At 36.2% G+C, this 27,118-nt stretch overlaps 3 protein-coding genes across 3 annotated transcripts; 1 reads left to right on the plus strand and 2 right to left on the minus strand.

Annotated features, from left to right (window-relative positions):
• Positions 1 to 2,620: 2,620 nt before the first annotated feature.
• LOC136799528 (leucine-rich repeat-containing protein 70-like) lies at positions 2,621 to 4,530 on the minus strand. Its single transcript, XM_067056247.1, has one exon. The coding sequence runs from the start codon at positions 4,479 to 4,481 to the stop codon at positions 3,024 to 3,026; it is 1,458 nt and encodes a 485-aa protein (XP_066912348.1). The 5' UTR covers positions 4,482 to 4,530; the 3' UTR covers positions 2,621 to 3,023.
• A 9,691-nt stretch (positions 4,531 to 14,221) lies between these two features.
• LOC136799529 (uncharacterized) lies at positions 14,222 to 21,201 on the minus strand. Its single transcript, XM_067056248.1, has 5 exons — positions 21,057 to 21,201; positions 16,504 to 16,540; positions 16,053 to 16,075; positions 15,723 to 15,816; positions 14,222 to 14,462 (listed from the first exon to the last, which is right to left on the minus strand). Exons 1-5 carry the CDS (start codon positions 21,096 to 21,098, stop codon positions 14,293 to 14,295), a joined length of 366 nt encoding a protein of 121 aa, XP_066912349.1. The 5' UTR covers positions 21,099 to 21,201; the 3' UTR covers positions 14,222 to 14,292.
• A 1,390-nt stretch (positions 21,202 to 22,591) lies between these two features.
• LOC136799530 (uncharacterized) lies at positions 22,592 to 24,807 on the plus strand. The gene is made up of 2 exons (XM_067056249.1): positions 22,592 to 23,045; positions 23,354 to 24,807. Exon 2 carries the CDS (start codon positions 23,465 to 23,467, stop codon positions 24,425 to 24,427), a length of 963 nt encoding a protein of 320 aa, XP_066912350.1. The 5' UTR covers positions 22,592 to 23,045; positions 23,354 to 23,464; the 3' UTR covers positions 24,428 to 24,807.
• Positions 24,808 to 27,118: the final 2,311 nt, after the last annotated feature.

The following is a 27,118-nucleotide window of genomic DNA, read 5'->3' on the forward strand; positions in this document are numbered from 1 at the left end:
TTTTTACCCCCTGAAACATCGAAATTTGGTCAAAATTGGTCAAATTAGTCCCGCTAAGGGTCGTAAAATTCCCAAAATTTTCCTTTCTTTTCTCCTTTTTAGTCCCGGTAAGGGTCCAAAGTTCGAAAGTCGGGCGGCACCCCTCCGTCAGTTCGCAACCCTAGTACCCCCCCCCCCGGGGTAGAGCATTATGCTACGGTATACTAGTCTGAATCACCTGAATCACTCTACAAAACTACAGGTGGATGCCAGCAGCCTACGGTATTCCAAAATTATGAGGTTTTAAGTTTCGCCTGGAAAGGCTTATGATGACGTCATCACAAAACTCTCAACCTTCATAACTTTCGATAAGAACATTTTCAAAGCATGTTTTATACCTCAATTTTCATCAGAGTTTAATGCTCTTTATGCTGGTACAATCAGACCCCGAAATTTCTAAAAAATTTAATTTTTGCATAGCCACCTGATGACGTCATCTGGAAGGTGGCCAGGTGACAAAATTTGGTGTTAATGTTTAAAATTAAGCTTTTGACCCTCTTTCAAAGTTTAAAATATTTGAAAACCACTATCAATCGATTCAGACTCATGTATAAGCCAAAGAGGTTGGTGGTGGTCCATTATTATAAAAACACATAGATTTTTCCACGTGTTTGAACTACCTTAAGTGGATAAATTTTAGCGGGGTTTAAATTTGGCGAATTTTAACAAAATTGAGCATTCGCCAAATGAAAAGTTCGTCTAGACAAGCTTCGGAGTTCAGAGGAAAATCTATTTTCTGAGGGAGGATTGACAAATTTCATCAATCTGTAAGATTTTCCCACGAGTCTAGTCGAAAGCCTGTCCCAATTCAAAGATAACACTCTTGACCTATACCAAGTGCTATGTTTACAAAATGAAAAGATTTTCAAATGTTTGAACAAGTTTCGAATGGGAAAAGTAGGGTTTTTAGGGCAAACAAAAACAAAAACAAATTTGACCTACAAATTAAATTGTTTTGAAAAATTAGGTTATATAATTGCAAAATATGGGATGAAAGTTCTCCTTGTCAAGGACTTAGAATTGCTTACTGAAGTTAAATTTACTTGTTTTTTTTTTTAGGGTACTGAATATTTTTCTACCTGATATTCAGATACAATTAACAATTGCTGTTCTATGCTCAAATGAGATATTTGTTTGTTGTTGTTTGAAGCGGTTTGGCTCCATCCCGTCCCCCGCATTCGGATCACCAGCAATGGAGGAGAGCTGTTCTTACTTCTTTGGTAAAGATGACAGTGTTTACTCTCCTCCTGATAGTTTTGCTTTGAGTTTTAGATTCTGTTTGTTGTTATTTTGGAGGAAGTGAGTGCTCTCTTCCTGTTGACATGTTTTACCCCAAGAAGGTGACGTCATTCTAATGACCCTTTTTTCAGTAAATTGGACCCCGAATTAAACCAGAAGGGACAAATTATGTGAACTTCATTTTTCTTTGGCTTTTTTAGTTCTAAGATTAATCATTTAAAAGCTTTAGAAGTTTTGTATTAAGCCGATGTTCTACTCTTGATACATATTTTTTCCTTAAGAGTTAGAATCTTTTTTAAGAATCAAAAGACTCAAATTTGCGAAATCTTAAGAATAATGCTAAGTGAGCCTCAGAAATTGTATTCAATTTTGTTCTTCCGTTAGAATCTTTTGGCAGTCTTTTGTGACTACTTCAGGGTCAGAAATCTTGATTTGATATGAGTTATGTTGCCAAGATATGTGTTCTAGTCCTATCGTATCTCCCCTACACTCCATTTTTGGAAAAACCAGTAACTTTTTGTTTAGGCTCGGGTGTTCTTACTCTAGGGACTTATCCTGTTTTTATTTAGAGCTAAAATTTGGGATAAGATTAGGCCCCTGTTATCCTATTTTATACTACTTTGCCCTTTAATTTGCTTAAGGTTCAGTTATTCATTCCAGGCTGAGGGTGGTTCTTACTATTGTCTAGTTTGGTTCTCATTATTTTCATGAAACGATGTGGCTGTATTTGATTTTTGAATGTGATTCCAAAAGTTTTTTAGTTTCGGTGATCCCTTTATGCTCAAATAATAATTTCTTTGCGACATGAGTGTTATATTCAAATGCAAGGTGCTATTTGTCTAATCTAGCTCTTACATTTTTCTAAAAACATCATCATCCTTTAGTCGAAACTCTAAATGATCTGTCACCGGCTACCACAATGTGTTAATGGGATATTGAAATTATATAAAGTACAGTCAGCCAACCAACCATCCATATTATACGATTTAGGTGGTCTACCAAAATATCATGTTCAAAGCTTTCATAACCAAATCAAAACAAGAAAGTATTCGACATTTCACGTCTATTTCTTCAAGTGGCCGTCTCAGTTCTATTTACTTTCTTGGTTATTTAGACCTTGACAAGCGTTTGCAGATCAGTGACAGTTTGTAGGGGTGTTCAAGTAATCACCACTTGTCGAATTTTTCAGTATCGAATGTCAATTTTATACCTTATGTCAAGATTCCAAAAAAAATGTTCTACCTATCCCAAGCTAAGCCATTTTGTTTTTCTAGCTGTAGAGATTATTCACGCCCTAAGGTTTGGAATTTTAATGAGAAATCGTAAAATTTCTTTTGATTAAATTTTGCTTTATTTTTGTGTCAAGTCAAGAATTTTTTACAAGACAATGTAAATTTTATAATATGAAATTTAGTTATATCCTATTCACATATGTATATTTACAAATAAAATTTAATTCGTCATTTATGAATCTGTAATTGTGCAACAAATATACTCAACACATGCGTTCTGGGTGAAGCAAAGGGGTTTTAAAAAACGGAATTTAAAACCTTTGAGATTTTTGTTATATTTTAGCCGCAAAAGAAACTGTTGGATTCGCACAAGAAAAGCTCTTGCATCAAGTCTTTGCAAGAGCTTTTCTTGTGCGAATCCAACAGTTTCTTTTGCGGCTATGATAGTTGAACTCTAGGAATATTACCAAAGTATCTGTACACTGTAAAATTTAAGACAACTATTGGAAATGTTCAGTCTTTTTCGAAGCCTTGATTCGCTCCATTCTCTTCTTCTGTGATACTGGGTTGTGGAAGAAAAGTGTTCTTTTTACGCCTTGGCGGGCAACCGCCTACGCCATTCGAAGCTGGCGTCCCATTCACAATAGCAGTGTTCGGTAAAGACTGTTTTCTAGGTGGTCCGAAAATGGCCGTACTGATTTTACGGCGTACGCTCTTGATTGTGACGTCTTTACTTGGTTCATCTAACGTTTCCACGTAATGTGTCGTGTCACGTACGTAAGTTCCGTCCGCCGTCTGGAACCCGTTAAGGTTGACGTCCATGTTAATTTGCGCTGTTCCCGTAACCCTTTTCTTGTAATTATACCCAATGATGAAAGACAATAAGGAAATTAGAACTAACACGCCGACTGAAGTGTACAAGACGAGCTTTAGTTTTTCTTGGCTTTTATTTGGTACTGGAGGCTGTGTTGGACAGATGACTGTTCCGTTGTTATATTTCTTGTACAAGGTCTCTACAATAACGGGGTCTTCATTTCGACAATGGAGTTTTTTGTTGCACGGGTCTGTAACAATTCGGATGACTTCTGATACACTTTTACCTTTAAAAGTTATTGGCGTTGTACATGTTGCCACAGTGGTATAACCAACATTTTCGAAGGTTAATAATGTCTTGCAAGAGCAATGTATAGGATTATTGCTTAACACGACGGTATCGATTGAAGTGTTTGTGAAAACTTCCGGTGGGATGTTTACAATTCTGTTGTTTTGCAATCTCAAGGTGACCATTTGCAAGTGTGCAAAAGCTTGATCGGCTAGCATTGATATTTTGTTATTGTCTAGATATAAATGTCCGATCCGCTTGATTGCTTGGAAAACGTTATTCGTGATTGTGGTGAGCTGGTTGTATTCGAGGTACAAAGCTTGAAGGTCTTTCAGCCCGTTAAAAGTTCCCGGCTCGATTGATTCAATAACATTGCTATCAAGCTGTAAGAGAAAGACTTGTTTCAACTTACTGAAAGTGTTGGCTCGTAAATTTTTAATCTTGTTGTTATTCAGGTATAGTCTAATAACACGTTCATAGCCTTTCAAATCGTCCTTTTTAATCTCTGTGATTTGGTTATCGTTGATTTGAACCACACTCACACCACGTCCTTTGATGCAATCAAGATTCCTCGGTATTTCTTTCAATGCGGAATGAGTAAATATGAATTTCTGTAAGTTTGTAAACTTCTTGAAAATACACATGTCGAGTGTTGTAATGTTTTGATGTTGAAAAACCACTTCGCTTGCCACATGGTTCGATTCATTTCCCAAACGGACAAACTCATCCTGTGAAAGCGCTCTGTTTTGACAAAAAATTCTGAACAGGTTGCATTGACAATGAGTAGGGCAATACTTAGTGACTAACTTCGACCATCCTGCTACTTTGTTGATTGTCAGAAGAAAAATGATAAAACTGAACGGTTTCATGTTGAAGACCTTGATTTTGAGATACCTTCTATACTATATGTCCTATACTGACTGTCGTGCTTTTTTACACAGGAACTTGCTTTTTATAGTGTGCAAAGTTAAATAATGTGGGTACTTCAGCTAAAAAAACATTCCAACATTTGTGTTTTGGCAGGCAAGAAAAACGTGACATATTGGACCTGTTGTCCTCTATGTAATGTACTGAAGTAGAAATCTTTCGAATACACGTTTTTCTTAAGAAACACACTTTTAAGAAACATGAGGCTCAGAATGCCTAAAAACTAAGAAACATCTAAGAAACATGCTGAGGCTGAGAATGAGAAAATAACATTTTTAATTCGTTTTTTTTAAGAAACTTCCAATCAGAACAAATGTTTTTTTCTTTGCATGAAAAATAGGCTTATTATGTCAAAAAGTTTAGAAACATGTAACAAACATTTAAGGCTCAAAAGGCCGATTTCTTAAGAAACATTGAGGCTGTTTGGTAAAACTAAAAAAAAAGTTTCTTAAAAAAAACGTGTACACTCTTCTCTCAAAAGAATCTCTTTTTTTCCTCAAATAACCACAGACAAAGTTTATCATTCACTCTTTTTAGTCATCGCAGGCGTTGAGCACTCAAATGCACAAATTCTCTGCAATGTTATTTAGAATTAAAAACACCTTTTTTTTAACCCTTTAAGTGCCGATGTCGTATATATACGACATGGGCTATATAGGAGGGCGAAGCCCTCCTGTAATGCCCAGTTTGAGTTAGAAATCGTTATTTTTGGTCGAACTCGTAGGAATTAGATTGTCCTTTATGGTCAAGCAAAAAAAAAATTCAAAAGTGAGTCTTTCCAGCGAAATTTTAAGCAAAAAAGTCAAAAAAATGCAAAAAATTGACAAAAATTCACTTTTTTGAGATTCTGACCGTTTTTTGACTATTTTTGGTCAACGAGTGATCCAAGAACCTCCAAATTTGGCCCTGTTTTACTTTATACTGTCTTCTAGTGAATTGATTTGAAATTTTACAACTGGGCACCTTTTCATCCGTTCAGTCAGGTCCGCGCAGCGGGCCTGACTGCTTTAATTCCCTAACCTACCCCCCCCCCTTGGCCGCCGCCCACCACGCCCTTCCTAAATCGGGCGGCGCCGAAGGCGCCCAAAAGAAAGAAGAGACTCTAAGCTATCCAACGAGCTATATACGAGCTTCTAATTCCTTCTAGATCAGGAGATATAAGCCCTTAAAGTTTGAACTAGCGATTTTTTAAAAAAAACTTAGAAAAAAGGACCCTGGCACTCAAAGGGTTAATCCATGATCGAATTTTTTTCAAAAAAATTCATGGGAAAATTCATGCCAAAAAGTCCTTCATCAAAAAATACATAAACGTCAAATAACATTTCTTTTGTGTGTAAGAGGATCCATGCTATGAGATTTTGGTGTTAAGTAAGAGTATTAAAATAGGAGAAATAAGCTTATTTATACCTCCATCTACTTCATCGAAAGATGAATAAATTTCCTTCAATACCTGAGAAAATGTACTTAAAAAATTCCATTAAAACATCTTCAAAAATAGACGATGGACAAGAAATACTAACTTAATTTTTTCCCTATTCCAACACGTACTTTGATTTTTAGGGGTTTCTTCGTTGGATTATTGTGTTTGCTTCTTTTAAGGACTTTGAATCTGTAACCTTTCCCAGGCAAGAAAAATCACATGGCATCAAATATTATGAGTAGGTTATGTAAAACTTTCATGTATTCAAAGTCGAAATTCAAAGAATTTTAGAAATACAGAGAGGTATGAACAGTATAAGCATATATCGAAAGCAGTGTGAAGAGCTTTTAAAGTACAATTCAATTTTTGACTTGGACAGCAGCCTAAATGCTGATTGACCTTTAAGTGTTGTAGGTATTCCAAACAAAATCTGATATTAGTGCCAATAACGTATGATATAACGTAACTACGAAAAAGTTTCAAATATTTTCACGATAATTTTTTTTCAACATCGTCCACGTGTATTTAAATGTTTCTTATGTTGGCCAGAGAATTTTTTCCAGTGTTCGTCAGTACACGTCGTAAAAAGCTGGTAATGTAATACGTTGGGAACAAGGTTGTTATTTAGGCTATTTTCAACAGCTTGATTTAGGTTAAGAAGCATTTGACATCACTCTACTCTTGATGCACGAGAAATTGGCAATGTTTGTGACAGTTTGGCTCTGTGATTGATGTGAATTATTTCAAGTCCTCCTTGTACCCTCCTTCAATCTTCATAGTGTAGATTATATTTCTTGGAAAGAAAAAATTTGACTAATTCGTGCCATGATCTGATAAGTATACGAGTTTTGATGAGTGTCGGTGTTCTGATGCTGGTAATCCTTTGGTGCGACGGTAAAATGAGTTTTTGGATATTTGATGGGTGATGGTGGCGATGGACTGTTGATCTGTTACAATACCTTAGTCAGGGAAGAAATGATCACCCGCAAGTCCTTTTTTTCAATGATAATGTAGATTTTATATCCAATTAAACACGGATAAATTCTGTGCCGACTTAAAGCCATAGAAAACGTAGTAAAAAACACGAAAGGCTAAAATATCATAGGATCTCTCAATAGTACAGCCAGTAGCTTGGTCGCAGGTGGTGTCCCCAGTGGCCGTTTTATTATTTTAGGGGCGCTGAAAGACAAGGGGTGCAAAAAGGCGCCTCTGATAACTAATTTCGGCGCCCCTTTACCTTTTCATATACCTTAAAATTAACAGTTTGATAAAAAAAAATACCCAAACATTTTCGTATGTTCGCTTTCGCGGTCGACCCACCGCGCTGCTGAATATAGCACGTTCATTTCTAGTGGTTTCATACTGCATTTTCAAGTGAATCTAGCACAGGATCAACTCATCCATCCCAGAAATGTATTGCTCATCCCACTTACAATCAAAATAACTTGAATGAAACTAAGTGGACTTGCAAATAAACAAATTCAGCACGTCCTAATCAAAAACATTTTGATTCGATTATTTAATAATTGCGTTATGCGAAGGAGAGCGTACTATCGACATTAAAACAAGATTTTTGAATAAATACCATAACTCTCCCCCACTTTTCAGTTTATTGGCCTAAATTTCATTTTACCATTTGCGTAAATGCTTACTTACTTTGAGAGTGTTCCACTTACACTAATACCCCTTAGGCCAATTTGAAGTGTTAAAGGAAATTGATGCTTCAGATTATCTCAGAATATTACCGACCAAGCGTGAGACAATCTGCTGATTTATGAGCCAATTTGAGGGACTTTGGAGAAAGATAATTTTTGAGCGGAAATGACTTAAGTTCATTTAATCCTTCAGGTCTTGAAAGCACCATGCAAACATCGTGATTACCATGATAACCCGAATGAAAACAAGGGCTTGGATTTGCCTCCCACTGCAAAATCTTTGACTCGGTTTGGCAAAACTTATTAATCTAGTACACTTTCAGATTTGAAAATATTCCCAACTTCAGTCATGTAGAGCGTTTCAGAAGAAACGAACGAACGAACGAACGAACGAACGAACGAACGAACGAACGAACGAACGAACGAACGAACGAACGAACGAACGAACAACGAACGAACGAACGAACGAACGAACGAACGAACGAACGAACGAACGAACGAACGAACGAACGAACGAACGAACGAACGAACGAACGAACGAACGAACGAACGAACGAACGAACGAACGAACGAACGAACGAACGAACGAACGAACGAACGAACGAACGAACGAACGAACGAACGAACGAACGAACGTAAAATATTTTAACTGTGTTCTAAAAATTAATCACTTCCACGATGGCGGCAAGCTCATTAGCAACATTATGGCTATTATAGACAAGTTTAGTTCAAGGCATTATCATAGTATCCTTTGTCTAAGCACCATTAAAATTTCACCTCACTGGAAAAATATGTGAATTAAACTCGGGAATTAAAGGAGAAATTTCATGAACAAAACTATTCCTAAATAACAGAAATATAACTCGCACGATTTTGATTTAAATTGGTTGCTATGTGGGATGCACAGGATGCAGAGTACAGAAGAAGTTATATCGGATGGACAATCGTCACCTTTTTCATTTCCTATCTATGATCCTATCTTTTTCTAGCTGTCTTAGTTTTTTATTTCCGGGCTCATTTCTGACTGAGTTTTAAAATCTGTATCATATTTCGACCAATCATACCAGCATATCATCGCATCGGGATTCAAACCACCAAAGAAAGACCTTTATTCTCATCGGAAGCCAGAGCTTATAATCAGTTGAGCCATCGACGCACATTTTAAAGATAATTCACGCAGAAGATGCTATTTATGGTCAATTTTAGACCAAAATGTGGCGAAAAGTGGAACTTGCGCATGAAATATCTCGAGTTAGGTAAGAAAATCGGCTATAACCGTTTAAAAGTCTTCTATATAGTCTTTCGAGAGATTTCGAATGGTATACATGATATTGTCTGGAAATAAGTTTGAAATTTTCAAAAAATTTCCCCCATAGGATTTTGCCTGGGGAAAATAGAAATTGCCCAAAAAGGGATGTAGGGGTCTTAGGGGATTTTTTCCTGAGGTATAAGCATCCTATAGAGAAGGTCTGGAGTAAGTTTTAGCTAGATCTTATTTTTTTCCTACAAACAGCCTGTATTTTGTAACACTACATATTTAGGATCCTCATCCTCAAACTCAAAGGGCTGCTGCACAACCCTATGTGTAGTCACTGAGTGGTAGGAGTGCCTCTATTATAACTCCTCAAGCCCAACACTCACCCTAACTGTTACTGACTGAGCCCTCGAGACTATAAGCGATCCGAAGATAAGAAAAAAGAAGAAGGTGGCCTTAAGCCATTTGATATCCGATGCTACGTTGCCCAAGGGGGGGGGTACTAGGTTTGTGAGGTGACGGGTATGTCCGAGCCGAAAATCGAAAATCGACCCTTTGAGAGACAAAATTTTGGTGATTTTGGGACCCTTTGAGAGACTTTCCTAAATCTTGGTCCATTTTTTCCAAATTTTGGTTTGATTTTCACCAAATTTTGGTTAAAATTTTTGGAAATCGTGACCCTTTGAGAGAGAAATTTTTGATTTTCGTGATTTTGGGACCCTTTCAGCGACTAACTTTTGAATTTGTACCCCTTTGAGAGACTTTTGAGGAATGAGAAAAGGTACCCTTATGGCTCGCACATACCCGGCACCCATTTTGCCTAAGTACCCCCCGGGCTACGTGGCCATGTTGTAAGGTGAAAATATTTTACTTTTCAATTCTATTTAGATATACACAAGTGCAAATGTTCTATCTAAAGTCATTTTAGGACACTTTAGTTTTTGGGCATTTTTTCAGCATCCATTCATGCTATATGCTATATTAGAAAGTTATACACCGTGTTGAAAAGATATTTCCAACGCGCATAATCTAAAGGATATAGGATTTTAAAATGTTTGAAAACCTTGCTGATTTAAAATCTGTGCTCAGATCTTGCGTATCTTTCTTTGATAAAAAGTTACAGCCATTTGAAGTAGGCCTAAAAGTAAAAATGACCAAAAAGAGCAAAAAAAGAGCAGAAACTTTACAGTGCTGTAACTTGTTTTCTAAGAATGTAAGATATGTACGAAAATTCTTAACACAAATTTTATCAGCATGGTTCAAATTTTCTAAATAGCCTGGTGTCATGACTTTTGAACCAGAAGAAAAAAATTTTTTCTTCTTCATTTTTTCAATCTCCTTGGAAGTATCTTTCCAACGGTGTATAAGTATAACTTTCTAATCTAACAGCATAAATTGATATTTATTATCGTAATTTAAGTTTCCCTTTATATTATACACTACATACCATGAAGTTTCCGACGGACGAAGGGAGTTGGAAACGGATTTCCTTACGGTTTGGGAACGAGTTTGTCATGTGTAGCGTGTGTAAATAAAAATGGTAGCATTTTTCATTATCGCCCTCGGCTCACTTGAACATCTGTGCAGTTTTCATCATCAAAAAAAAAAAAAAAAAAAAAAAAAAAATTAATCTAATGCAAGCTTTAAACATTATTTTTCCGGTATCACTGGTCAATCGAGACTTCAAAAGAAGAAAAAACGATGGTTAGAGCGTGTCAATCGGGTCGAACGGAAAGTTCAGTGGCGCTAAGGAAAAGACAACAAACAAACGACAAAGATAAATGTTTTTGAATTGTATTAATATTTTTACTTTATTGCTGGCTTTCGGATAAACGGTAGCTCAAAGGTTCTCCCTGTCAAAATACTCATACTCGGTATGTACTTCCGTAGTTCGGGAAGAGACTGAGGGTTTAGTCCATGAGGAATTGGGGCCCATCTAGCCTTCGGGGCCCCTATTCAGCCCTATCCGAAAGTTAGTCTGATTCGTCAACCTTGAGAACACGACAAAGAGAAGTACGTCTCACAATGTTGCAACCAGGCTAACACCTAGGTAGGAAGTAAGATATGTAATATACTGTACACTGTTCACGCCAGCCAAAGACCAAATGCTCAGAGAAAACAAATATGTGTTTTTCAATGTGTTTTGAACCCTTTGAGTAAGATAAGTAGGAGTGGAAAATAGGAAGGAATTACAGCTACCACTTGTCTGGACTAAATATCTGACCACTTCTTATTATTCTGACTATTTCTGTTCGACAACCTGAAAACAATTCCGAACGAAAAACTAGCTGCTACGACAACGATCTCGGTGTGAACTCAAATGTTTCCACCTACAATCCTTCAAGAAATATTTGAGACAAAAGGGAAATCCACCGGGGTGTTTTGAAACCACAATCGATTTGTAAGTGCTCTAAAGTAGGTTCGAAGGGTAGAGTTTTAACTCTGAGTTTTAACGCTAGACTTAAGACTTAGGACTTTAGGATCTGAGGATCCAAAAGTTCAAAAATGGTCCAGTGAGGCTCTGAATATAGCCTAGAAGTCTGCCTACCCGTCTCAAATTGAAATATTCGATTAAATTAAAGAGATAGCCCAAAATCGGCTTTTTTCGACCGAACTTTAAATCTCGAAAAACGTCAAAATAACCGGAATTCTCAATATATTTCTTGAAAGATTGTAGCCGTTGCAGTCGTGACAAAGAGCACAGATATCTGTAAAGCCCGAAGGGCTAGATAGGCAACTTTAAGCTTTCTCCAGCAAAAAAAAAGTGAAGCAAAAATTTGACTTTTTAAATTTCGTGCCGATGGATAGGATCTAGCATTTTAATTGTTTTCGGAGCGCGAGATCAAAAAAAGTAGGTGGCAAACGCTATTTCACACCTCTCAAACCGGTGAAATTGCATATTTTAGTCACGTGACTTTGGTAGGAAATTCTTCCAAACCTAGGCTCCACTTTTCGATAAAAGCACTGGTACAGATCTGTGGTAAAGAGAAAGAGTGAGAGAAAAAGTGTCAGCGAATGATGTTGACAAAGATTTATTATACACAGGATAAACGACTCATAAAACGATGGAGAGCAATCATTGTATTTCCTTTGTTTCAGAAAACAATTGATGTTCTAGCTTTGTCCGCAAAGGACAACTGTCATGGCGGCTCGAAGATGTCTGATTTAAAAAAATGTTTATCAGTCTTATTTTTAAAAAGTTCTCTAGCTCTTTCTTTTTGTACATTTACAGAAAAAAAGTTTGAAAGTAAGGCTAGCATTTCAAGCCGGATACATTTGTGAAATCTAATGTGAGAAAAACATCATTAGACAAGAAATTCAGACAAAATGCTTATAGTGACACAAAATTTTAAAATTGGAAATATCTTTCCAAGAAGAGCTGAAATTAACATAAATAAGACTTGAGTGTCTTGGCTCCACTGTGGTAGGAAAATCCTTTGGAGGCACGTGATGGCAAGGTGGTTTTTTTGAGGTTGAAGTTTGAAAATTTCCGGTTAAAAATGCTTCGAAAAATCATTTAACGAGGGAAGGAGAGTGAACAATAATATCATTACTGCGGACATAGCTAGTACACAAGAAATCGGAAAAAATCTGTTACTTTTAAATCCAGTGTATAATAAATCCTTGATGTTGACAAGTACTCGCTAGTGACAAGATAATTGCCCCTTGTTTCGACTACAATTTTTACAGCTATAACCGTTGACCACCACGTGCGCCTAGCGGCGAAAGCAAAGTTTAAATTCAAATGACGTAAATTCTCTACTTTAAGTTTTTAGCAATCAGAACTCAGCTCAAAAAATAATATTTGCGAAAAAATGCAGAAACGTTACATCTGCGTGGAACATACAATTCGGATGCATTTGATTTATCGAAAAACTCAAGTACCATTTTTGCTAGACTGGGAATCCAGTCGTTTATAACGTTTTTGTTGAAAGCGGGAAATTTTTATGTCGGGATATGGTTAAAATAAACGACTGGGCTAAGGTGGTTTCCGTAGCTTACGGGAGTTCCAGCAGGGCCCGCAGATTTCTGCGGGGTGAGAAAACAATCATATACAACAAAATATATAAACAAATAAAAATTTCAGCCAATGAGAATTTCTAAGTGAAAGAAAAAAAAAACAAAAAAAAACAAACCAACAAGACCCCCTGAAAATGTTATCCAAAAACATGAAAAAAGAGAATTTTTATGAAAAGTTTGTTGTGCACAAAATATTCTAGACGACTATATTGATGCTCCTGTCAAGTTTTCTACTTCCTATTTTTTACTGAGTTAAGTCGTCTAGCATGCTAGACTACATTTTTGCTCGCTTTTTACTGATTTCTTTTTTTTTTTTATTTTTAATAAAAGCATATAGCTTTGAAAAATAATGACAATGATATTTGTTCTTATATAAAAAGTATCACTTTATACTAAATTTGCAACTCGCATTTTTAATTTTAATTTGAAACTCGAGAATTTTGTGCGTTAAAATGCAATTTAAAGTAAAGTAAAGGTGCAAGTGTAATACACGTTTTTTTTTTTAAGAAACATGAGGCTCAGAATGCCTAAAAACTAAGAAAAATCTAAGAAACATGCTGAGGCTGAGAATGAGAAAATAAGATTTTTTAACTCGTTTTTTTTAAGAACCTTCCAATCCAGCCTTCCATGAGGCTGATTATGTTAAAAAGTTTAGAAACATGTAAGAAACATTTAAGGCTCAAAAGGCCGATTTCTTAAGAAACATTGAGGCTGCTTGGTGAAACTAGTTTCTTAAAAAAAAAAACGTGTACTCCGCTCAGTTTGCAAAATCCTGCTTACACCGAAGAATTTAGGACAAGTGAAAAACAAAAAGCTACGTGAAAATTTAAGGGCACATGAAAAAGGGGTAAACCATTCCCGAAAAGTTGTACGAGACAATCTTGATTTTTGCCAATTTTCACGTGATATCGGATGTTTGATTTTTCCTTGAAAAAAATAGTAAATGTGAAAAATTCAGAACACGTGAAAAAATAGGGCACGTGATTTAGCAGACTCCTCACAATATATCTTTTATTCTTAATTATTCCAAAAATATACAACAGGTCTCCGTTTTCTCGAGCTAAAATGTTCATTAATTTTTGACCCTATAATTTTTGCCTAAAATTGGAAACTAAGTTATTTTGATTCCCCTACCCCTTAGCTTTCCAAAAATGTTTAACAAGTGCTTTGACCAAAACAATCGAGCGACCTAAAAAAAATTTCCCCCTACTAGTAGGTCTCTGCTCGACAAAATTAATTCCTTGAGGTAGGTAACGCACAATGCTTTGCGAAAATTTATGATTGTGATGTAAAGGGAGGCAATAAAACAGTAACGACTGACAAGGTAATATATAAATTGGGAATTTTCAATTTATTTGTGGGTGAAAGTAGTACTATTTAACCAATTTACAAATCATTAGCATTTACAAACCGAATAAGATCAAAAATGACATCATAAGGGAGAACAGTCCCATAGCTTCAGATAAAGCAAATCCTAAGATGGCATATGAGAAAAGTTGTGGTTTTAGAGATGGGTTGCGAGCATAACCGATGATCAAACTTCCGAAAACTGTTCCGATACCAGCACCAGATCCTGAAAGAATGGGGAAAACAATGACTTTTTTACATCTAGTGCAATGAATTCAAGTATAGGAAAATCAAAACATTTATTCAAAACTTTAAATCAGATTAATTTTTCAGAGATTTAAATTTGTGAGATCACTAAGAATGTTTACTGCAAAAATTGAATCCAAAAGAAATCTTATACTTGAGGGCTGTCCACATGGGGCCGTCCACATAGTACGTACGCACTAAGGGGGGGGGGAGGAGGAGGAGCCTTCTCAAAAGCGCATGCTTGCGTAGAGGGGGAGGGGTTAAGGGAAAATGTACGTACGCAGAGAAAAATGTTTTCATAGCCCTTCTTTGCTTGTTTTCTTCTGGACTTTTACGCTTCTTATACGCATCAAGGAAAAGAAAAAGTTTCTTAATGAACATTGAGTTTAAGTTTCATGTGTGAAATAAAGGTCCGAACCAAACGCTTTGAATTCAAGGGGAAGGGGGTACTCTATTTTCGACATTTTAGTGCGTACGAACTATGGGCCATCTCCCTGTACGCAAGCGTACGTAAATGGCTATACCCCCTCCTGGTAAGTACGTACTTTTTCATTCCCCCCCCCCCTCAGTTGAAGAAAATTTCGAATTCAAATCGTTTGTTTGGGACCTTTATTTCATACATGAAACTTTTTCTTTTCCTCAATGCGTATAAGAAGCGTAAGAGAAAGATTGCTTTTCATAACGAACAATAACTTTTTTCTCTTTTAAGAGATTCTACAAGCAAAAAAGGGCTATGAGAAAAATTTCTGTGTACGTACACTTTCCTTTGACCCCTCCCCTCCCCCTGCATGCAAGCATACGCTTTTGAGAAGACCCCCTCCCCTTAGTGCATACGTACTATGTGGACGGCCCCTTGGATAAAACCTTTCAAGGCTGGACTTAAAATGAGGGCAAACCGGCATTTTTTGAAGTCCAGCCTCAAAAGAAATAGAAACTTTTTCTTCAAAGTACACTTACACGTTTTTTTTTTTTTAAGAAACTAGTTTTACCAAGCAGCCTCAATGTTTCTTAAGAAATCGGCCTTTTGAGCCTTAAATGTTTCTTACATGTTTCTAAACTTTTTGACCATAATCAGCCATATTGAAGGCTGGATTGGAAGGTTCTTAAAAACAACCGAATTAAAAAATGTTATTTTGTCATTCTCAGCCTTAGCATGTTTCTTAGATGTTTCTTAATTTTTAGGCATTCTGAGCCTCATGTTTCTTAAAAGTGTGTTTCTTAAAAAAAAAAAAACGTGTACCAGCACATCCTACGGTGGCAGCACCAGCTCCAATAAATTTAGCGGCTTGTTCGATATCACGATTTGCCGAACTTGTGTGTAGTCCTTGGGTAATCTAAAATAGAAAATGTAATCTACACTGAGCTGCCCTACATCTAATCGTCATTGCACAATATCTTAACAGGCTGACCAAACTAGCCCAACTTTACTCTTGTAACATTCCTAGGCTCATTTGAAAAATGTAATATTTTAGTCGACCCTTGTTTTGTAGGGAAACTTTTTACCACCTCAAGGCCCCATAATTGATATAGATGATTAAATTACCAATCAGAATAAAAATGTATAACTTACAGCAGGTTGCATTCTTGCCAAAGCTAAAACAAACAAAAATATATAAAAGAAACTTGTTTATTCAGCACATACTATCAGTTCACGTTTAGAAGACACAACCTTGCATTGATGAATTGTTTTAATTTATATTACGATTGAAACCATTGGGCTTTTCAAGAAAAATTTGAATATGGGGGGGGTGTCAAATCTTGAAGGTTTTTTACTACCCCCAGATACTATATCCTCCACCTCCATGTACAGACATTTTCTGGAAGAGCCCATTCATATTTGTCAATCTGCTAGCAATCATGTTTTGGGGTTGGGGTTTTCAAAGTTGACCTGCTATCCCTAACCTTCCATTGTATCTATTTTGCATATCTGTTATAGAAGGCATTCGACATTCCATTTACTGTTAAATCTTGTTAGTCTTGTTAAAGTTGATATTGGTACAACAACATAAATAATTACATACCAGCTCCTTGTTTGCTTTGTTGCATTGTGACTCTGGCCTAAAATAAGAAAGAATGTAATTTTATGACTGTCCAGGGATTGTAGATTATGACAACATTGATTTCCTTTACCAGTATGAAATTAGCTGTGGTCACTCAACTATGTACGAAAATTTATGTTACGATGACATAGCGTGCAGAAGGACCAGAACCCCAATTAAAGTCTCCTTATTTTTTAAATGTGTTGATCTTTTAATGATGATACAGACACGTCAGTAGAGGCTGACCAGTTAGATAGCTGTTGGCAAATGTAATATGCTTGATAAGAATCTGAATATTGATGGTCTTTGCAATTTTGCAATTAAAAGAGATGTATCTAAATGTATTTACATTTAATCTTTTGGTGAGACTGGGTTATCCAGATATCAAATACACCAAACTTTTAGTTTAAACTACTTTGTGTTAACTACAACAAATTTACAAGCTGCAAGCTAATGTTGTTAAAAAAGTAGCCCTGATGAACATTTTTATGATTTTGATTAAAGAGTGGACAAATTGTGGTACCACTCCGAGTAGAAACTTTAGAAATAATCAGTTAATCAAATAAGGTGAAATCATATTCAAAGAGTGCTCGATAAAAAAAAAAAAAATAAAAAAAATGAATGTCCTCTAAACGGAAACTGTCTGGATAGGCATTTAATATACCAATGCACGGTAAAATCCTCCCCAGACAACGGGGGTGTCAACTACATCAGCCTTACCGAAAATACCTTCAAAACGAGATGGAACCAACACAAACAAACTACAGCGCAAAAACATTTCGCCCTGTTATCCTGGAAAGTCATCAATCACCCAAATCGTGCAACCTTTGCATGACCGAAAAGTACCGCATAATTACTTCCAAAGACAAACTTATAAACAAAAGAACCGAACTAATCTCCACGTGCCGTCATATGAGCAAATTCTTTTTAAAAAAACTTTAAAGACGTCCCTCTGGACACATTTGATGTCCCTCGTGACAATTCATAGTTTTACGATTTTATCACTTTTTTACGACTTTTTAATCAGCATTTTACCAATTTTGTAACATATGTTTTCACACAGCTTTTTAATTTTTAGTTACATCTGATGATTGCTTAGAGCATGAAACTACGAGTTATGGATTTTTAAATTTTTTGGGTTTGAAATATATTTTTGAAATAATCAGTTATATTTGATATTGGCTTTTCCCACAAAAAATGAATTACGATTGATAGTGAAAGTAAATCAAGCAAAGTGTATCAGAAGTTTATATTCAGAAGTTTCACATATTGACCATTTTGTCAAGAATGTTTTGCAAATAAATAAACGTTCGTGAATTTCAATCCTACGGGCAGCACATTTCCATCAGGATGGATTATTGCAATATTATAAAATGTGAAGTATAAGCTGTCAGGTTGCCCTCAATACAGTTTTCAAAATCAAATTCAACTTTGTAATTAAAGCTAATTTCAGGCATGCACTAATGATCTAAACACTATTGAGAAGCGGTTCTCTACTTTAAGCTGCTGACATTGATAGTTGTTTTCAAGCCTTTTCCCACAAAATCCAAGCTTAGAGCGAGGGGTCTTCTTGGAGGAATGGCGATCATAACAGTTGGCCCAACTCAAGGTTTTCAAGGTCCCGAAGACACTCTGTATAAATAAGAACAGGATAAGAACAATTCGAGGCTCAAACAGGGTAATTTCCAAGCACTTTTCCTTACCACTGTTTTGGTCTTAAAAATTGAGTTTCAATGGTTCGGCGACAAAGAAAATTTTTGCCTTCTAAGCGTCCTAAATAGGTGATTTCTTGCAAATGTTGATGTCAATCCTTATCTTTTGATAATACCATTACTTTTATTTTGAACTAAATAAACTAATCTCATTTCCATATCGTTGAAGAAGGTAAATTTGAAATAAGGACTTTAAAATTTCATTGTAACCAAACTATACTATCACCATAAACCTTTTTGGATGGATCAATCAATTTAATAAACAGAAATATGAAAAGGTGAATATAAAATACCCAGTTACGAAGGTATCGTTTGATAAAATTTGTCTATACATAAAAAAAAACTGCTCCCATTTATCAGCAAAAAAAATTTAAAAAAACTTTAAAGCTTCCATGATGATGGCCTGAGAACCTTTCAAGTTCCAATTGTAGAGATTAAATTTTTGAGCAAACGAAGAAAATGATCTTATTTACACCTATTTACTTCTGAAATACAAACATAAATATGCAAAGCTGGTCTAGGATAAAAATAGGATATAAACTAGCTGACGCCTGTCGTCGCACCCGTCGAGGAGTAGATAAGCTGAACGCACCATAAGCCCTTTGGATGGTGGGTAGGGTAAAAAGATCTGATTTAGCAATAAGCAAAAAGCTCGTCCCAAAAAATCTGAAAAATGGCAAAAAATGAAGTTTTCAGAATGTCAAAAATTTTTATATAGACATAAAGAATATCATTTCATGAACAATATGTGAAAAAATCTGAGCAGGAACATGCTCCATCGAAAAGTTATGACCAGATTTCCGATTTCCAGGCTAAAATCCCTGGAAAGCTCACAAAAATTAAGATTTTTTACAAAATGGGTATATAAAGGCTACAAAGTAGTTTACCTTACCAAATGTTTTTAAATATTGATAATTTTGAAGTTACTGAAGAAATTAAGCCATTTCAGATGTCCAATGGAGTTTTTTGGGGGTCTAAAATTCCGTTGCGCCGTGACGGAAAATCATAATTTCTAAATAAAATTGAACAAAGCAGAAATTTTTCAGTTTTTAAATGTTTAAAATATTAGACTTATAGGACTGTTGAGAATCACTAAAAGAATTCACTCTAAAACACCAAGGTAATTTTTTAGTGTACTTTAAAGTTTGCGTTGCGCCGTGACGGAAAATCCAGGTTGGCGTTTTAAAATCATCTTTTCTCCAAAACTTGTTCATCAATCAACTTGATGTTTATATGACATGTTCAAACAAGTCATCTGGTAATATTTAGCTGCTAAAATTTAATTTTAGACTTAGTCATACCTTAGAAATAGCCAAAGGAAAAATACTAACAGATTTTTTTTCAAAAATGTTTCATTCTCATTTTTTTCAAAAAATGTCCATATTGTTTAAACAGTACTAATTTTTCAGTATATGATTTTATTTAGTAATTTAATAATTGTTTTGGTGGCAATATGTTGAAATACGATGAGAATAATATATTATTCATATTTGTGATTTTCATTGTTTCATCAAATTTTAATCCAAAATGGGCCATTTATTGACCTTTCAAGAACCAATATCTTTCCAGCACATTCACAAAACCCCATGATGTTATATATAGTTCTACCTCAAATTTGGAGGGAGAATTCTTTGATGGTGTTAAATTATTATTATATAAAAATATTTGTAAAATATTTAGTATATTTAAATCAAAATAACGAAAGATATATCTTTTTTTGAAAAAAAGAAGACATTGCATTGTTTTATTTTTGTTTTATTTTTGTTTTTGAAGAAAATAGCTTGGAAAAGGTTGAAATGAGTCAAAAAAGGTGGTAGGACCCATTTTCAAGGGGCCTCTGGAAATGGAGGAACAAAAACTTATGAGTAAAGAATAAGTTTTTCTGAAAGGAGAAACCCCAAATGAAAAGAAAATCCATTTCGGCAGAAAAAAAAACTTTTTTTTTGGGACATTCCCATGCTAAAGAAGCAAAAAAGTTAAAAAAACTGCATGAAAATGAAAGAACTAGAATTAGCAGCGATTGTGATTTTTGAATTCCTCACCCTTTTTCTGATAAACATACAAAGTTTCAGCCTCCAAATACATTTTCCTCTGTTTCCAGACACATTTGTTCTTCGATAGTTGTAAATTTTTTTTCTCCCGTCAGCAAACAATTTTCAAAATGTTGCAAAACGTTCGGCATTTTACCAATTTGCCGTCTAGCCCGTGTCCACAGTGTTATATACCGCTGGAAAGCTAAGATCACGGGCTTTCATTTAGTAAAAACCGGAACGCTTTAGCATACATTGAATAAAAGTTCCAAGGGTTCAAAGTTCACGGAAAAATGAAACATTTGGTTTGACGTCAACGAAAGTTGCATGACTTCTGGAGTCGCTACCAACGAGGACGCAAAATGAAAATATTTGTGATTGCCGCCAAGAGTAATTTGCATTTTTTTGCTTTTTCAGGCAATCTTAAGACCAAAAAGTCATGATTTCTGTGGGTCTTCAATAACAAAAAAAAACCTATATATCACGTGATAGAGCTCTTCAAATTCAATTCAATTCAAATTCAAAACATATATTTACCCGAAGGAAGGGACACCAAGTTTAGAAACCTAATTACAAATGGTGCAACCTAAGCAATTGAGCAAAATTGAGCAAAAGCAACCCAGATAGTTTATGAAATACTAATAGAAAATCCATAAATCTCATACTCTTCTGGTAAATTTTGCTGATAACAAAAACAATACAGAGTTTGTTTAGAAATCCTCCTGTAACCATATTGAAATCAGGTGCATGTTTACAGATACTTGACATCTAAGTTGGAGTAAATCATACTTACAGCTTGCCTCATGAGTGGAGCCAATCGAACAGTGTTGATCATTTTTATTTATTATGATATAAAACTAAGTAAAAAAGAGGTACAAGGTAGCCTAATTGGCTTGGAAGATCTCTGCCTCCAGTGACTTTCTACGACAAACGTGAGTGAAATGAAAGAGGAAAGTGCGAAGACCCTCGCACACATGCGCAGAAGGAATGTGGACGAATTGGCACTGAAATGGAGAAGAACTCCACCGTTTATACTTTCTTTGTTATGTGTTAGTAATTTGGAAATAAAATCTCGATCTCAAGGTATAACATTTTAAAAAAATTCATAATTTTTTAGTAAATTAGATTTACATCGGTTGAGACATCCTCCAGGATTGGATTATTAAAATGATTGCAATTCTGTACAATTAAAACAACTGTGGCGGAGAGTCTAACTTATGGCGCGAAATCATGTAAACATCAACAAAATGGCGCAAGTTGTTGCGAAAAGCGAAAATCTGAGAACTAAAAAAAATTTAAAGTTTTATACCTCTGCTTGAAAATGTTAGAATGTTCGGTATAATTAGTAAGTAGTTAGTTATATTCTATGGGTTTGTCAGGTTTTAACTTAAAAAGTTTTCGAAGAAACCATCTTATCATAAAAATTTCACAAAAGTCACACTAGTAGTCTAAGGAAGGCCCAGTTCTAAACTTCACACTCTCATCAGGATTAAAAACTATGCTAGTCTTACCTCTTTTATCTTTTCCTTTACAACAATACAATAGTGACAAGTTTACACAACACATGTGTACATGTACATAGACCTTTTTTCAAAGAGGATGTCCTGTTGAATAATTATTTAGTCCAGCCATAAAAACAATGATAAAGCCATGCAGGACCCTGCCGACGCACCGGACTGTCCGGTGTATTTGTCCGGTGGCAAAAAGTATCCTTTCGCTACACCGGACGTAACAAGTCTGGTGTCAGTCCGGTGTTGCATACAGGGAATTCTGGACGCCGGACATTTGTGAAACAAAAAATTTAGAAACACCGGGCGCACCGGACTGGTCATTAGCTAGACTAGTAAACTAGTCGTTGAAAACAGACCCAAATACAAAAAATTCAAGCTCCAAATAAAAAGAATCGAAGAGGTGAGGTTGCGTGTCTTTTCTGAATTTCAACGACTAGAAGCTTCTTCCCTTTAAAAACGTTGTTTAATTTTAAAACTTTTTTTAGGTTTTTGAGAATCCATCCAACTTTTTTGACTAAATGATATTTAATAGTAGCATTAAACATGGGAACATATAAATAAATGAGCATTTCCAAAAATATAATAAACAGAAAGAAAAATAAATGCAATCCCGCACGGGTCAGACATACAGAAATCTGTATGTCTCTCCTTACGAATTTAGGTGAAGAAAAAAAGGCGTTGGAAGAAGCTTCTAGTCGGTTATTTTCCTTTTCTCTTACGCGCGCTGAATATTTAATTAGTGTTTACATTATTTGATTGACAGTTTTATTATAAGTAATAACTGACTAGTTTACTAGTCTAGTCATTAGCCTGTAAAGTGAATTTTATCAAAATATATTTCAAAAACAAAAATAAAAAGTACAAAATTTAATTTATAAATCATGAAACAAAAATTTGTTGCACCTTGGAAATAGTGTTTATTTATCATATACTTACTGTAACTTATCTCATTTGTGTGCCATTAGTCTAGGCTAGCTAGACTAGGCTATATTTATTCATTTATTTTATTTTAGTATGTTAGGCACACCTGGTTTCCATGGCCTCATTTTCAGTATCATGTCACAGTGTGAACTCAGTCTATTTAAGGCCTCACTTCAGTCACACCTCAGAGCTACCATTTTGTGTCATGTCATGCTGACTGACCATAATGGCATCATAATTCATAAGGCTCTAACCTTAAAGTAATTTTCAATTCAATGTGTCAATGTTCAACTTCAACTCAAGTCAATCAATAGTCAATTCATTCACAGCATTTTTATATTGGCTACCTGGTAGGTTTCATTTCTTGTTCTTGTTCTTTGGCAGCCATCTTGTTTTTGCTTTTAGGCAGCCATTTTGTTTTGTTCTTTCAGTTCACACTGATAGATTAGGGCCTTGCCTTGACATGATTCATAGGTTCAGTATTTCATTCAAGCCTTTATTTTCATTTAAGAACTTAACTTTTTCAATCAGACTTATACTTTTTCATTTTTCAATCAGACTTATACTTTTTCATTGAATTCAGACATTTTCATTTTTGAACTTAGACTTATTTTTTATAAACACAATACTCATAGACCTTTGTTATTTATTTCTACAGTTTGAACACATCAACAAAATCAATCAAACAAAGTTACAAACAGTGTCATTTCCTGTAACGCCACATTCAAACAGAACGCATTGAACAGTTACCAACGTTTCAACGATTTACATGTCAACCAACCGGTCAAGACGCACTATCAAGCGCATTGACTACTCACAACTCAACTCAACCGGTCAAAGAGTCTATTTGACGCCAACTTCAAACGACGAAATGTCTCAACCCGATGAGTCGTCTAACCCAAACACAAGTTCTCAATCAATTAATCAATCGTCTCGTTCCATAGAAGATACAGAACTAGATGCACACGTTTTAATGCATGAAGCACTTGACCTGATCGATGAAAATCCCATCATTGCCGAAAATGCAGATCACATCTCAGTCACCATCCAGCGACTTCAAGCCCTACGAAATAAATTATACCGTCTTGATGGGATCTTGAAGAAAGCCAAAAGCAACCCTGAATTATTACATGAGATTAATGCCACCCTACTTGCAATCAAGGAATACTTCAAGGATTCAAAGAACCTCAAACCAGATATCAAATCAATTCAACCCACTCTGGACGTCACCAATTTCAAGGAGCAATCCAGACGTTTTGCAATCAGTGAGTTGAAAAGAACTATAAATGAACTTAAAAAGGATTTTGATATTACCTTTAATGATTTAACTGACAATGAACTTATCCAGTTAAAAGCTGAACTATCATCAAAAGCTGAGAAAGTCGACAAAGCTGCAGAGAGGTATGAATCTATTCTTCAAACACCAGTCTCAGAAACCAAGGACGTAACTGAAATTAAGGACCTTGGTGAACAATACGATTCATTGCTGAAATCCAAGTCAAGCTACACCACTCAACTTCTCAAACTTGTGAAAGACCGTGACGTCTACAAAGTTAAGTCTTTTACTGAATCAAAACTGAACATTCGCCTCGAAAATTTTCCGGCTCAAGTGATTCCAGTATCGATTTTTATACGTTCAAATCAAACTTTGTTAAGCTTCATGAGAGATCTACTCCTCGACATTTGCTACCTGACTTGCTCAAAAACAACTATCTCAAAGACCCTGCTCTGAGCATGGTCAAAAGTCTTACCGATATCGAGAGTATCTGGGGACAACTTCAATTTGCCTACGGAGACGTTAAACATCTACTGACTAGGAAGTTGAATCAACTCAACACCATCGACAATATTTCAAAGATCAAGGGCGCAGACAATATTGCGTTCGCATTGAGCAAAGTCATCAACCTCATCAAAGATCTCATTCTCATCGCGGATACTCACAACATCCAGGAATACCTCTACTATGGGGACGGTATTCAACGCATCTACGCACTGCTCGGAGATTCTCGCCTATCAAGATGGTTATCAACAATGGATGAAAGCACCTCACCTCACGTCATATGGAAGAGATTGGTTGAATTCCTAGAGAAAGAACTGAAGCTACAACAACAAAAGGTGATATCATGGGTCCTCAGATCCTCGTCAAAAGACCACCATCAAAAAATCAAAGTATAAGCAGAGTCATCCAAAACAATCGACGAGGAGGATACAATTCCAACCCGCCATCACCAAACCAAGCATGAACCATCGCAACTCGAGATCAACATAACATATCAACTCTGGACCAAAAGGAAAGGACTTATCCAGTAACACATGGCAGCAATTCGTGGAACTGACACCAGCCAAACGTCTTCACTACTCAAAGGGAAAGGCCTACGCTTCCAAGGCCTTATCCAGGGGCTGACATTCAACTGGCAACACAAAGAGGGACGTGCAAACACGATTTTTTGTCACATAAACCACGACAAGACATCCCAAGAAAACTGTTCTTGTATGCGAAGAACATAAGGACATCAAGCCAAAAAAGAGTTTTGCAGAAGTCAAGGAACGTGCACTAGAAGTCTGCGGCTAAAACATTTGCCAAGATCAGCCTGTCATTCTGAATGCCTGCTTCAAATCAAACCCAATAAATGATGTTGACGTTCCTCAAGTATCTTCTTATTTCAATCATCCTGATCAACAATCGTCAATATACAATCTTCTTCGACTTGGCTGCTTGATTTCATTGTCAGCACTCTGCGTGAAATCTCTCGGACCGTGGCTATTCAGAATCATCTCGATCATGAAATCAGTGGTGTTGGTACACCACAACTCACTCAACCTATGGTACGTACATGGAAAGATACCATGCCACAATGGTCAAATGGCATCAATGTCTGCACATGTATGGAGAAATCACTGCTGTTTTCCCACAATCACACTCGATAAAACATTTCAAGACATCCAAGATCATCAAACCTCTGCGAGATTCAAAGACACTTCCATCCCCATCAGTAGTTGGAGGAGAAGTGCACCTCTATCGGTATGCCGTATTACGTTATCACCCTAAGATTACATCAACTTCATTCTGGCTTAGCAATTTACAAATCTCCATTCAAGACGTCACGGGGAGAGAGTGATAGGAGGTCCGCATCCTACTTTAACCGCATCCATCAGTGTTCTTTCTGACAACCAGGAGCTCAGCATTTCTTCACCAGCCAACTCCGATTGTAAAACTCTGGTTTCCAATTTGATCCTGACGTATCATATCTGCCTGCATTCTCATCAGAAAGCATTTTGACACATCAGAATCATTTGGCTCAAATAACCTAGCGTTGTGTCAATTGTAGAAGCTGCAAGGACTGCAAGCAATCAAGCATCAAAGCAATCCATCAGGGAGGAGATAGAACAAGAAAACATCAATTTTCCTCACAATGATACCAACAATCAGACACAGCCAGAAACTGCCATTCATCGAAGAGCTGATGTCAAGCTCACCCCAAACAAATCAATCGCACAGAAGATCTACTACCAGCAGCTGAGATTGATCGCAGCTCCAAAGACAAGGAAGACATCCTGAAGTCTGAAGCAAGCTACAAGCATGGGCTTTGTGATGTCAGCAACTTATCAGAAGACATCCGTCAATCACTTCACGCAAACTCAACTCAAAACTTCATCCCATGGCGTGCAGTTTGGGAAATCAACTTCGCTCAGCACACCATGTCGTATTGTAATTTGATGCTTCCTTCCCTACCGCATCTGGTTACAGCTTAAACGACTGCCTTGCCAAAGAAGCAACAATCTAAACAAGCTGCAAGAAGTACTGCTACGCTGGTCAACTCATAGAATTGGCATACATACCGATGTATGCAAGATGTACAACACTATCCACCTCAACCCAGACCATTGGTGCTATCAGCGTTATATTTGGCACCCAGAACTTGACTCATCAAAGACACCAATGGAAAAAGTGATCAAAACACTAATCTATGGAATCAGATCCAGCGGAAATCAGGCGGAGCGAGGACTTCGTCAGATTGCCTACTTATTTCAAGATCAATATCCTGAAGTTTATCGCATCGTCAATGAAGATGTTTATGTCGATGATTGTTTAACAGGAGAAGAGTCAATCAAGATCGCCCATCAGCGTGCAGATGAATTTGAATATGTCATCGGTCATGGAGGCTTCCGTCTCAAAGGAGTCACTTTCACTGGCGAAGATCCGCTACCAGACCTCACTGATGATGGTGAATCAATTATCGTTGGAGGATTGAAATGGTATCCAAAGACAGATGAGGTATCACTTAACATTTCTGAACTCAACTTCTCCAAAAAGACAGAGGGCAAGAAGAATCAAGATCAATTGAATATCATTCCTGAAAAACTCACACGTCGTCAATGTATCTCAAGGTTGCAGAGATCTACGACCTCACTGGCAAGATTG

Source organism: Clytia hemisphaerica, unplaced genomic scaffold (assembly GCF_902728285.1).
Source record: "Clytia hemisphaerica strain Z4C2 unplaced genomic scaffold, Clytia hemisphaerica genome assembly, whole genome shotgun sequence".
Taxonomy (NCBI): Eukaryota; Metazoa; Cnidaria; class Hydrozoa; order Leptothecata; family Clytiidae; genus Clytia; species Clytia hemisphaerica.

Excerpts from the sequence above, each read along its gene's own strand:
- LOC136799528 (XM_067056247.1), bottom strand. The coding sequence starts at position 4,481 with ATGAAACCGTTCAGTTTTATCATTTTTCTTCTGACAATCAACAAAGTA.
- LOC136799529 (XM_067056248.1), bottom strand. The coding sequence starts at position 21,098 with ATGATCAACACTGTTCGATTGGCTCCACTCATGAGGCAAGCT. Across the intron at positions 16,076-16,503 it reads ACAAAGCAAACAAGGAGCTG|CTTTGGCAAGAATGCAACCT; the intron begins GTATGTAATTAT and ends TGTTTGTTTTAG. Across the intron at positions 15,817-16,052 it reads TGGCAAGAATGCAACCTGCT|ATTACCCAAGGACTACACAC; the intron begins GTAAGTTATACA and ends TTTCTATTTTAG.
- LOC136799530 (XM_067056249.1), top strand. The coding sequence starts at position 23,465 with ATGTCAACCAACCGGTCAAGACGCACTATCAAGCGCATTGACTACTCA.